Source organism: Lingula anatina, chromosome 1, assembly GCF_051362555.1.
Source record: "Lingula anatina isolate TDL-2025a chromosome 1, LinAna3.0, whole genome shotgun sequence".
NCBI lineage: Eukaryota > Metazoa > Brachiopoda > Lingulata > Lingulida > Lingulidae > Lingula > Lingula anatina.
This window is the reverse complement of record NC_141767.1, coordinates 52,089,771-52,102,173: the sequence shown is the minus strand read 5'-3', so window position 1 is coordinate 52,102,173 and position 12,403 is coordinate 52,089,771. Positions and strand designations below refer to the sequence as shown.

At 34.9% G+C, this 12,403-nt stretch overlaps 1 protein-coding gene across 13 annotated transcripts in view; it reads right to left on the bottom strand.

Moving 5' to 3' along the window:
- Nucleotides 1-2,593: 2,593 nt before the first annotated feature.
- LOC106160756 (vitamin D3 receptor) overlaps nt 2,594-12,403 on the bottom strand; it is a 40,389-nt gene continuing 30,579 nt past the window's right edge. For 12 of the 13 annotated variants that reach the window (XM_013537432.3, XM_013537433.3, XM_013537434.2 and 9 more), the window contains 3 exons: nt 9,764-9,960; nt 6,219-6,391; nt 2,594-5,920 (listed from right to left, as the gene is read on the bottom strand). In XM_013537432.3, coding sequence (XP_013392886.1) covers nt 5,134-5,920; nt 6,219-6,391; nt 9,764-9,928 — 1,125 coding nt within the window. In that variant the 5' untranslated portion in view covers nt 9,929-9,960 and the 3' untranslated portion in view covers nt 2,594-5,133. Of the gene's footprint in view, nt 5,921-6,218; nt 6,392-9,763; nt 9,961-10,828; nt 11,009-12,403 lie in introns of those variants that run through there. The other variant, XM_013537430.3, reaches the window with a different exon arrangement.

Genomic DNA, 12,403 nt, shown 5'->3' with positions numbered 1-12,403 from the left:
CAATAATTCCCCCTTTTACAAGGACAGTCTAGCTATACTGAATGCTTTTAAGTGTACTAATCTGTGGTACTGTTTAAACCTAGAACAAGGTAAAGTTACATCCCTCTTGCTAGAAAGATTTAATATGATTTGTTTGGTATATTTAATGGTACATTTTATTTTTTAAAAAATCTTTGAAGACACAAGTTAAAATCAACAGATGTCAGCATGCTCCATCAAATAATTATCAAATGTTCCTGTATGTAAGAATTTCCAGTTGCGTTTTACTTCCCCTAACCTGTTATTGTTATTTAAAAGTTGCAAGAGGGCAAATATTGTGTAAATTGTTGAAAATGCATTTTAAGTGTTACTGGACATCTTTCATTGCATGTAAGCACATTTTGTTTTATCTTTTTATCGTACAATGATATGCAGCAGAAAAAATGGAAAAGTAAGCAATTAGTAACATTTTTTATTTATTATTATTATTATTATTATTTTATTTTTTTTTTTTTTTTGATATGGGATTATTCTATCTGTCAGTTTGGGTTTCATTTATCTGTTTGTTTAACAAGGGGCCAACCTGGAGAGCAGCATGCTTGAAAGAAAATATAAGTATGATGGCAATCTTTTGGGTTGAATAATCGACTGACCAAGCCCTCAAATACCTTTGGAGAAAGATCTTTATCTTACTTGAAATATAGAATGACAAAAGAGGCATTGATCACATTTTGTTAGGAATTATATTGTCTGGTGTTGAAGAATTTTTTGTTTGCATCAACTAAATCTCAAGTCTCCTTCACAACAAAAGAAAATTGGTCATTATTCTAAGATCATAAATTTAAAAGCGATATATTTTTACTTCCATGACAGTGATGAGCGATAGAAATTCCCCATGAGATGTTTACCCCGAGCCCAGATAGCCCTAGTCTCTAAGAAAAAAAAAACTACTAAAGACCTGGGACCAACATTTCTTCTTCCATCAGTTATGGGTTTAATAATGATGTTTTCTAATGGAGGTGGAAAAGAGGAGGGGGCTTCATAACCCATTACATGCAGTGGTCGTAATTCTGTGCCTAAAGCATGGAACCGTTTCAGGTACAACTGTAGAGTCTGTACTGATTTAGATGGCCCACATGAAAAATGCAATTATTCAGAAAAACAAGTAATTCAAAAGAATTTTTCTTCAGTCAACAGCTTAATATTGAAATAGTGTTTACCTCTGATATTTCGATTCACCTGAATAGCCTCATTCCCTGATGAAGATGTTATGCTAGACATCGAAATATTGGAGGTAAAAACTGTTTCAATTTTAAGCTGTTGACTGAAATAAAATTACTTCATTCTTATAATATAACACAGCTGATGAAGTTTTTCTCTGAAGTAATTTAAAGTAATAAAAGGGTACTTTATGTACTGTAATTTATACTTCACATTAGAAAAAAAACATATTTTTGTTAATCTATCACACATCATAAACATTTTCAAATAGGGTTTTACTTAATGGTGCCTTCCTATCTTTTTCATGCATTGACTAATGATCTGATAAAGATAATTTTTTTTACGTAATTTATTCACTAAAGTTAGAGGAAGGACCAAGCCTCACATTCAATATATCAACAATCCATTGGGGTATTGCATTACATGTAATTTTTTTATTGGCAGGTATTTGGCTAGACCTCAGGACCTATGTATGTTATTAAAATTCTTAAAAGAATGCTCAATCACAATAAAAAAAAGTACAGGCTGTCCATTTGGTTAACTCATGGTGGGTGTCCTCTTATTATCCTTAAAGACACTTCAAAGAGATTTCAGAAGTGAGAATTCTTGTTATGCAAATATCCATATAGAGTTAATGGAGTTTTTCTGATAAATTGTCAATAAATAAGATTTATGTCCATCAACACAACATCATGTTTTGGGTCAATGTTATGTATGTGAAAAAGGAGTGCTAATAGTTCAAGCAAATGGCCAAACTACAGATAGGTTTTAGGTGCAATGGTATGCACTGAGTAACCTCTTATTTATTTGTGATTTCTTACTATTATGCTGATTTTGGCAACATTTATTTCTTGGAGGAAACAGAAATGGTTTAGTAACCCAGTTACCAGGACATGTCCTTGTAATGAAAGTACAGCTGCAAAATGGTAAGATGCACTGATTTTATTGTGTCTCAATCCATGATCAGAGATTCCAAACAAAATTGGCTTTGCTAATTATTGTTTTGGGAACCTTAAATATTTTGTAAAATGTCTATAAGATTTTCATATGGTAACAGATAAAAAAACATTTCTTGCACATTTGCTACATCAAATCAGTTTCAAATTTGTTTTATGGTATCAATCATTTGAATCTAAGAATATTTTAAATTAGATTGACAGAGTTTACTTTTGGCTTGCTAAACAATTCTACAATCAAATGTTGAAAAAACAATATTGGAAGGAGTATCAGTTTTGAAAATATTAAAATAGTTGACTTAACAGAATCTTCCACAATATTTGTTCAGAAAATTTTCCAAGAATATTTGGTAAAATCAATGAAATATAGCATCATAAGAATGCTTTTAAAATTAGACTATATCTTTCCATGACAACATAAAAACCCAAGACATCAATTCCTAAATCACATCCATACTTTATTCATATAGATGTACGAAGCATACAGAATCAGCATTCATTGCAAAAATATGTACACTATTCAGCTGGACTAATCAAAGTGAGTACTAGCCATTTAAAGGTACCAGTAGTTTTTGTAATAGAAATCTATTGAAGTTGAGAACTTGTGTTTGCATGCATGAAGAAATAATAAAACATTTAAAAGATAAATTATGAAATGATGTATAAATCTGCTGCCAGTGTGCCACTCTCACCCACATGACCTATGAAGCATTTCTAGAATATTTTGGCATCAGCACAACACCGGAGACAGAAATAAAATGACCCAAAATGTACAAACACCACCAAGTAAGCTCTTTAAAAAGCTTGAAATAAAACAAGTTAAATTTCATGACCACCTCTTCTCTAAAACTCAATTAGTAAAATTCTGTGTCGCATGGCCTGGCTAGCTGTTCATAAAGGCGTGTCTTGGCATTTCATTAACACATCAACATATGTTTAGTACATTGGATAAAAAAAAAATGTAAAACAAGAGCAAACTGTCTACAGAGTACAACTATATTCAAGTGATATAATGAGCACCTAAAGGTTTAACTTAATGTCACACTTTGCACCTTTTAATTACAAAATAAATTTTGATTTTATTTCTGACACACCTAAGTTGTGTTAACTGAAACAAACATGGCAGAGCAAAATGGTCAGCAATGTAGCTGCACTACACACACACAATATTGTCAATCCAAATGTAGTGTCGATGCCAATTTTTCACACGCAACATGTACATGCAGAACACTACTTTCCACTGAGACTGGCCATATTTCCACAGAAAGAAAGAGCTTACTTATTCACTCTTATACGTACGTATGTATATATATATATATCTACATCTACTATGACTAGCATTTTGATTTATGTAAAATGCAAACTCCTAACTATGTTATTGTCCCTGTGTTGTAGGACCTCCTTAAATTCAGCAGTATCAGACGGTAATGGAGCCACTGGAAGTAAGCTCGCATACATACTTGCATGTCACTTAAAACCCGTTATTATGCGTGTTCTTCCATTGTTAACATATTGTAGTGCTAGGTGCACATGCTTGGTTGGACATTCTACAGCAGTTGTATATCTGTATTCCCATTAATGGCAACATTGTTTACATCACAATACAAATAAAAACAAAAATGTTACCATATTATATATGGTTTAACAGAACTTTTCTTCTCTAGGGGTAAAAAGTTTCAACTTATAAAAATATGATGAATTCTTGGCTATGATTACCCTACAGCTTAAGTATTCTACACATACAAGTTTAAGAAAGACAGACAAGAATACCTAAAACACTCAACTTGATGGAAAGTGTTTTTTCAAGAACAGGTTGTATAGCCATAACAACTAAATAATAGATGCTTCAAATAACAAGAGTTTGTCATCAGATACACAGTGGTAACATTGTCATTATCATAACAAAGTCCCTGATGTTCAAATCAAGTTCAAACGGTTACTTTATTAATTTTAGTAAATCATTTATATGTGTGTGTGTGTGTGTGTGTGTGTATATATATATATATATTTATATATAGTATTGTTATCTTACTCATAACAAAGATTAAAAGAATAAGCAACAGTTAAAATTTTACAACAACAATTTTACAAGTTGCTTTACTTGTACTAAAATATGTGAAATTAGAAAAGCTAAGCAGCAGTACAGCAATAGCAGTGCTGTTTTCTCTCAGGCAGGCACTACATTTCTCTGCATTGAAGCAGAGACAAATTAAAGGTAGGACAGGTCCCTTGCACTTGGTATATACTCTTTAGGAGCAATGGGAATTCTACCATGTGGTTGGTGAAAATTCTTGGAGGTAGTGAATGCATCAAGTTGCTGAACATTTCAACCCTCCTATCTTTGTACACCAATGTGTAATGCCAGAAATGCACAAATAATAACAATAAATACCAATAATGATATCATTTAATCTCAACCCCTGCGATGAAAGAATTCCCTTCAGGATAATAGTATTCAGAATTTTTAAAAATGAAGCACACCAATCCAAACATAAATTCAGCTACTGCTAGTTCCACTAAGCAGATAATTTCCACTTTTTCAGCAGTAAGGTATTCCAGATCTCTCTTGAGAAAGATCTACCTTGGCAGGTTAACTGTGTAACAGAGGGGGATATCACATGTAGGTACTGGTATTTGGTGTAGACACAGACACATTGGCACAAAGGTCTGGCAGGGTCAGCCCCTCTGTGAACTTTCATAAGTAATAAGATAAGTGAAAGAAGCAGTTTGTCATGACATCCCAGTTGTAGGTAAATAAACCAACAATGATAGAAGCTGGTGTTGCTTAAGTGTGTCGAGTTAATTATTTCCTGACATTTCCTCAACATGCACATTTCACTCTCAGTGTCACTTCATTCACAGTCCACTAAGTCCTTGTGAAGTCCAGTGCATGTATAGGTATGTACACAAGGCAACAGTCTAACATGGTGCCTCTGGTTGGCTGAGGTTTATTTTGTTTCCTTGTACTACGTAGTACTCAAGTATTGTTTAAATCTAAAACTTCCTTCATCAGTGGTTGTATGCCTTCTGGATTTACCTTCAGAAGCACTTGTGAATGTTCTTCATTCAAGTTCCGAATGTCTACCAACTTCATTAGCAGTTTCGGAAACACTGCTTTGGCATAATGAAGAGGGAATTTTGATTCTAAATATTTCTGAAGAAGCAATGAATATTTTTCTTGTTCCTCGCTCACTATACCTTTATTGTCCAGTGCAGGGCGATCTGGGGAGAACAAAGCTACACAAAGCATGAGAATTAGCATGGTTTCATCTGCCCTAAGTTCCACTAGCCCCTTCACAAACCTCATGTGTTCCTCAAAGAGGGCCCCCTCTCCTTGTTTGAGTTCATCCACTGACATACTGTTAGTGTCAGGGTCGTCTGTTGGATCCAAAAACTGCTGCTTTTCTTTATCGAAGGTCAGCACAGAACGTAGGATGAGAAGTTCTATGGCGCCGCCTTTCAGTAGACTGATTTGCGTGGTCTGTGGGAGAACTTTAAAAGTCTTGATCTTTTTGGCCATGTCTATGACTCTGCGAACACTTATTTCAGCAATGTTGACCAAATCATTGACATTGGTCTCTTCTTTACTCCGCGGCCTCATGGGTTCCACTGTGATTTCTAACGAGCTCCTATAAGCTTTCCTGATTTCTTCTATCATGTGGTGTTCCTCATCAGTGAGACGGCGAGAAGGGGACATGGAACTGGACACCACACCATTTTCAGTTTTGATAGTGATCCCTTGCTTCTCTAATTCTCGTACTCGCCTAAAAAAAATCAAAACAATTATAAAATGTCACCTGCTAACAGAGCATAAACTTGTATGTTCATGAATATTCTTGAATGCTTTCCCATGGCCAATTATGTGATGCAATTTCACCAGTATGAAAAACATAGCTGACTTAACTGACAAAGGTCACAAACTTCAATTTTTGAATAGTTTATTGAACAACGTCATTCTTGACAGAAAATGTCAGAAGTCAAACATCTTGAATTTACTGCACTTGTTAGTATGACAGTTTACTCAGGTTAACTTTTTAGGCAAGGCATGACTAATAAACTTACACATAACGATTTTCCTCAATTTTCTGTCTTTTCCTGACTCTCTCCTCTTCAGTAAGGATATATTCTTTCCGCATGCCAATTTCAAAGCATTTCTTTAACCTGCAGCGCTTGCAAAACCGCCGATTTGAAACATCCATCTTGCACTTCTCATCATACGGGCATTTGAAGTACTCCTAAAACAGACAAAATGTGATATTACCTTGCTGAATTAAGGAAAACAATTCATTTTAAATACTGTGTTATGGTATGGCAACACTGAATTTTATAACAAAATGGTTGCAATGTAATAACTCCATGTTTTCACATTTGACAATTGCAATTTATCTTATGCATGCAGCATTTATCTAAAAAAGAATTTAAGAATTGTTATACTTGTATTGAAAAACATAATAAGACCATCCATATTCTCCAAAGAAAACATTCAAGTGTGTATAAAGCACGACAGACATAAATGGCCAATAATCATGTTACTTTTATTTCTGTGGTCTTAATTAATTTAACTGATACTAATGGCATATGTTATTATTACAAAAAGTCACTGAGCCACACTCCAAACATAGGTATTGACTGACCCCAGGCTTTCTATTTATATTCAAGGTTAGTGCTGGGTGACTGGGCCCTATTATTGCTGTCAAAACTCAATTTCTGTTTTGAGAAACCATCTGAATTAACACATTATAATTGATAATGCCCCTAGTGCCTTAATTCACAAGTATCTCAAGTTTGCTTTTGTGTATTGGGAAAATATCACTCGTTGGTTAAAATTACTGTTTTCACACATGTCAGGTTACTTCAATACCCAAACAATGGAAATCATTTTCTTACTACATTCCTTTTAGGAAATATTTTGCTGCACCGAATGACCCCAGAAAATGCACCGAGTGAACCCTAGTCAGTGATTGGATCCAGGTAGAGTGGGGATAAGAGTAAGCATTTTGACCGGATGAGCTCACATATGCCATGTCAGGGGAGACCCTTCAAAAGGCTCAGCCACTGTCGACATGTAATGCACATGCAGAGAAAACATGTACAGAGACAGAGGGTAAAGGAGAGACCTTAAAGAACTTCTTATTTGTGAGACTAGAGATAATTAAGAAAGATTATCGCAGGAAGTACTGACAGTTAACATCACTATGTGGACCAGATGCCCAAATAGAAAGTACACATCTTTTAATAACTTGGGGTAATCTTATACTATGATTTTATTTTTATTTTTCACATGATACTGAAAGTAGTCCATATTATATGTATATACTTCTAACAGACATAATGCACTTGAATTAGATGCAGAAAAAAGTTTTAATTTATTTAGTTACTTACTTATTCATTTAATTATTTATTTATCCACTATAACTGACAGGCAAAATTCTAAAATACTATTTAATTTAATCTAATTTCTAATAACTGTCTTTTTATCTAAATCAAAATTAATTACTAACCCAAAATTGTTACAAAATTCATAGTTGCTTTAATGTCTCTGTTTTTTTTGTTTTTTTTTTTTTTTTTTGTATTTCAAGCTGATCTTAATATCAGAAATGATAAATAAAACAACATAAAGATAAAAAACACTGCTTAGAATTGAACCTGATTACTTAAGGAAAGCAAAAACAATTGTTAACACCCATGACCAGAAGGTACCTCTTTGGTATAATGGATGGATATTTAGAAGGTTATTTATATACCAACACTCGAGTTGTTGAGAGCCAATATAATATTGTAACCAGCTTAGATCCATTCCACCCAATGAAGTGTCATCCAGGCATATAACACCAACACATAGAATTTTAAATCTCATTACGAAAATGAATAATGAATTGCATGTTGCCATGGCAATATGACATGCATTCTCAACAATTCACATCTGGCCTGACATGTGAAACCAATTCACCCTTGTCTTTTTTCTATTCTCCTTTGTTTAAAAAAGACAACACCCAATATTTACATAACAAATTTGTGAATGTAAAACTCATCAACTGATGCCCAATGCCCAAACCATACTGTTTCTTTTAAAATGAAAAAAATATCAAAAATATTTCACATACATTAAATTTGTTATAACAGATTATAGACAGAGAAGAACATTTTTATCATTAAAAAAAAAATTGAATTCAAGATAAATAAATTAAGACATAACCAAATACTGTCTTACAATGAAATTGCAATAAAAATAAAACAGAGCTTGCCCTACTCCTTAGCTCAGAAACTAAAAGTACTTTTAATATTAACTCAACAACTTGCTCCTGAGGACAGCTCTTCTTAGCAGATCAGCTGACCTTAACACGACTCTTTTTGCCTTTCAGGGTCTATTCCCCAAGGTACAATATTTCTTTTTTTGTCTCTCTCCAACATACCAGTATCATTGTGTACTGCAGAGACGTCGGTGGGACAAATAATTACAACACAATCCTGTGAATTATTAAACACCAATTGTGTATAATTAATACTCTTATGTTGTTCTATCCAATCAATACTATTCCTTCATAATTCTCTAATCTTGCTACAAGGACACTTTAGTTTTCTCCGTGCATTACAGGCCTTCATCTTATGGCCTGTGCCAGCTGTGAAACAAGGCTTAAAGCATTATGCAGCTATTGATAATTACCAGTTTGTATGCACACATTAAGGTGTCTCTTATGACAGGTGTATGACCCTCTGTGGAGATAGTGGCTTGGCACACTCAGCAACCTAAATCCCATTGAACTTGGTACGCTTATAAGTGTACATATGTAGAGTAAGTAGAAAATGAATGAACCTGGTGTATTAAATAAACCATGCAGCCCACAATGTGGGTATGATCAGTACAAAATTGTTCAATAATTTATAAATTTCCGTAATGATTTTTTTTCTTGGTTTAATGAAGCAAAACAATATGCTGGAAATAGGGATCACTTCTGTGTAGCACCAATAATAAATACTGCCTGGCAGAAAATTACAAATATTGTACAATCATTAAAGATGGGAAAATGTAATACCAACAATATGAAATTTAAATACTGAAAGGTAAGCTGTTCTACCATGATGTTTTATCTGTATTAACAGTAATATGGAGGTGGGAGGAATATTTTTCATATACTGCTGTCAATATTGCTGGTGGAAAGCAAAACATGATGTTTGCATATTCATCAATGATGTGAAACGTTAATACTCTATAACTGAAGGACATATTTTGATGTTCACATTACTGACCAGATGTTTAGACTCATATTGTCATCTACTATAACAAATCTTGGACCCTTGTTCACAAATGAATATGAATGACTTTGGATTGAATAACTCAAAATAATTGTGGTATGCACTATTACTAATGTACAACTGCTATGAAAGTAAATATGCTATGAAATCAGTGGCGCATATCACAGGACAACACAAAAATGTGAGTGTGGCCACAGTGATGCATTAAAATACTGGTTACTGTGCTACTCAATAATCTGTCATTTTTTTTCCAGATGCCTTCTTGGCAAAAAGATGGATTTCATGGCTTTTGAAAAAGACATACAAAACATCCTCAATGTGATTTCCTTCAATCCACTTCCCATGACACTTACCAATCCTTTTGGGGCATTTCTCCTAAAGAAGGCTTTGCAAGATTCACAAGATATAGCATCGAAGTTGTATCCAAGGGCTCTGTCCCCGCACACCCCACAGTATTTGTCTTCTTTGACTTTAGCCCGCCCCCGCATGGGCATGGAGGCCGCAGCTTCCTCCTCCATTCTCCAGAGGTGGTGCCACAAGCTTCCTAGAGCTAAAAGAAACAAAACAGTGTCTTGGTTAATTTTCTGCTTGAATAAATAATTTAATACATGTGCACTACAATTGTCTTACCAATCAATCTACCAGTATTGCAAAGTCGCAGAGGGAAACTTGTCCTTCGCATACAGCAGGGCATATCTAAAATTTAATGACAAAGTCAAAGGCAGATAAAATGATAAATTATTAATGACTATAATGTTCATGCTAATAATTATATATTCATGAGCCATGCACAATTAGTACAGCTTAGAAGATAACCATAGTCTTAACATGTGTCTCTTTTACAGAACTGGAATTCATATAGTGAATTCCCTAAGCTCAGCCAGAACTTGCAATCAATGTCACTATTTTGCTCAAAAGCTGGTCTATGTAATAAATCCCCATTTTTGTCTCTCTGTCAGAGGTTTGAAGTTGTCAGAGGCATGTGCAGCAAGGCACCTTGAATAAGCTGGCCATCAAACCACTTACAAGCCTCTGCCGTAAGGGAAAAAAGACTCTGCTCGAACAAATGGGTTGTCAACTGATGCCCCCCTGCTCCTGTTACATATCCAAATAAGCTTGCTCCTCCAGGGTCATCAGCCGCCTATGCAGGCAGGTGATTACCGCCATCAGCTTCTCTGTACACAATACTTTCAGAAAACACCCTCATCAGCCCATGGAAAATGGTTAGGAAGACCTGGTGACTCTGTTCAAAATATTTTAACGTTTACCTCATATACAGATTACTTCCATGTATTCAAATGATCTAGACTGACCCCCATAGTTAAATGAACTTCCTTCCATGCTTTCTTTGACACACAAATATTGCACTAGCAGTACAAAAAAGAAAGGATTCACACAGAAAGTCATCCTTTACATACCCTTGTAGTTCTTCAGTGACACAGCAATGGTATTGTGCATGCAATCAGCATGATTGATATTTCACAGAAACACATGCATAAGAAAATAAAAAGGAGAAGAAATAATTTCTCAGACAGACAGACATCTTATAGAACTGGTTATGCAGAAGTCGGGCGGAAGTCTATGTTCACTGTCCACTTGTGTGAACAGAGAGGTGGCCCTCTTTATCAGGGTTCTATCAAACAATAATGGAAGGCATTATAAAGTCATTAACCAAGTAGATTTGAATGCATTTTCCATTTATCATAGCTTATAGTTACTATCTCTGATCTGATTTGAGGCTAAGGTTTGATGTTGGGTCTATGGAAAGCTATGTTTTCAACTAATTACAATTGCACATGAAAATCTTCACCCTGTTCTTCAATATGTAGGCCAAGGTCAGTCTTAGAAAGGGGAACTAAAAGGGAAGCATGGTGGGAAAATAAACTAAGCATTGCTATACTTTTACATACAGTACAGCCTAAAAATGGTTCTCTTTTATTAAGTCAATTTCTGTCAAATCTCGTTGAAGTCTGGTTTATAGCCTTACTAAAAATGGGCTCTTTGTAACACATAACAGAAGTTTACATTTACCCTAACCAACTATGCTCCATTGTACAGGCAGCTCTACTGAGCCTACAGAAAACCCTTCATGTAAATCATATAAATCACCATCCCACGACTACCTGGGCTAGCAGCTGCACTGAGCCATAACAAGGTCACTCCTATCAGACAGTCATGAACACAGACCTGGCTCTTCCACTTGGCAATGAGAGCTACCCTTAGGTGATATTTGCCTACCAATATATTGGACCATGGCGTGTAAAATCATAATTTAATGTACAAGCGTCAACTGAAAACTGTTACCTCCACCTAGCTTGCCCCCTTGTCCTAAGCGCTCTACTCTCCTCTAATGGCAGCCATCTTGCTCACCAGTAGCAAACACAAATGGTGGATATGATGTGTCCCGAGCTGCTAAGTGAAGCTGGTGGTAGTTACAAAGCTCTGTTGATAGTTTTAGTAACAGATACCATAGAAAACAGTAAATCCCTTATCAGACACAAAAATTGAACAGTTAAAAATTAAAAGGAATAACGTAATCTAAAGGCTGCTTGGAAATTGATTAATCAATAAGCATAATACTTGTAATGTAGAAGTACCTCCTGGATGACTATAGGTGCTCTGCCATTCTCATTTACACTGTTACATGTTTGTCCTGTCCGGATCAATTATTTGCAGAACTTTGGCTTTTGTACCTCTTCTGATTAACTATATCTGGCTTATAATATGTAGTACTAAACATTTCATGCCAGATAAAGTCCAAGTTCAAAACAGCACATATAACATTTTACAGATCCTTAGTCGGTCCCTTAAATTGTCTAGAAATCAACCAAATTTCGTATTCAAAGAAACAAACCAGAAATGCAGGGTAATTTTGTCACACCATCCCATGGCCTTTACCAGACATCTATAAATCACAAATGCTGGCTTACTAACAACACATAACTATGAGGATTACAGATTTCTATAACCTCTGGGACCTCTCCTGCTGTTCT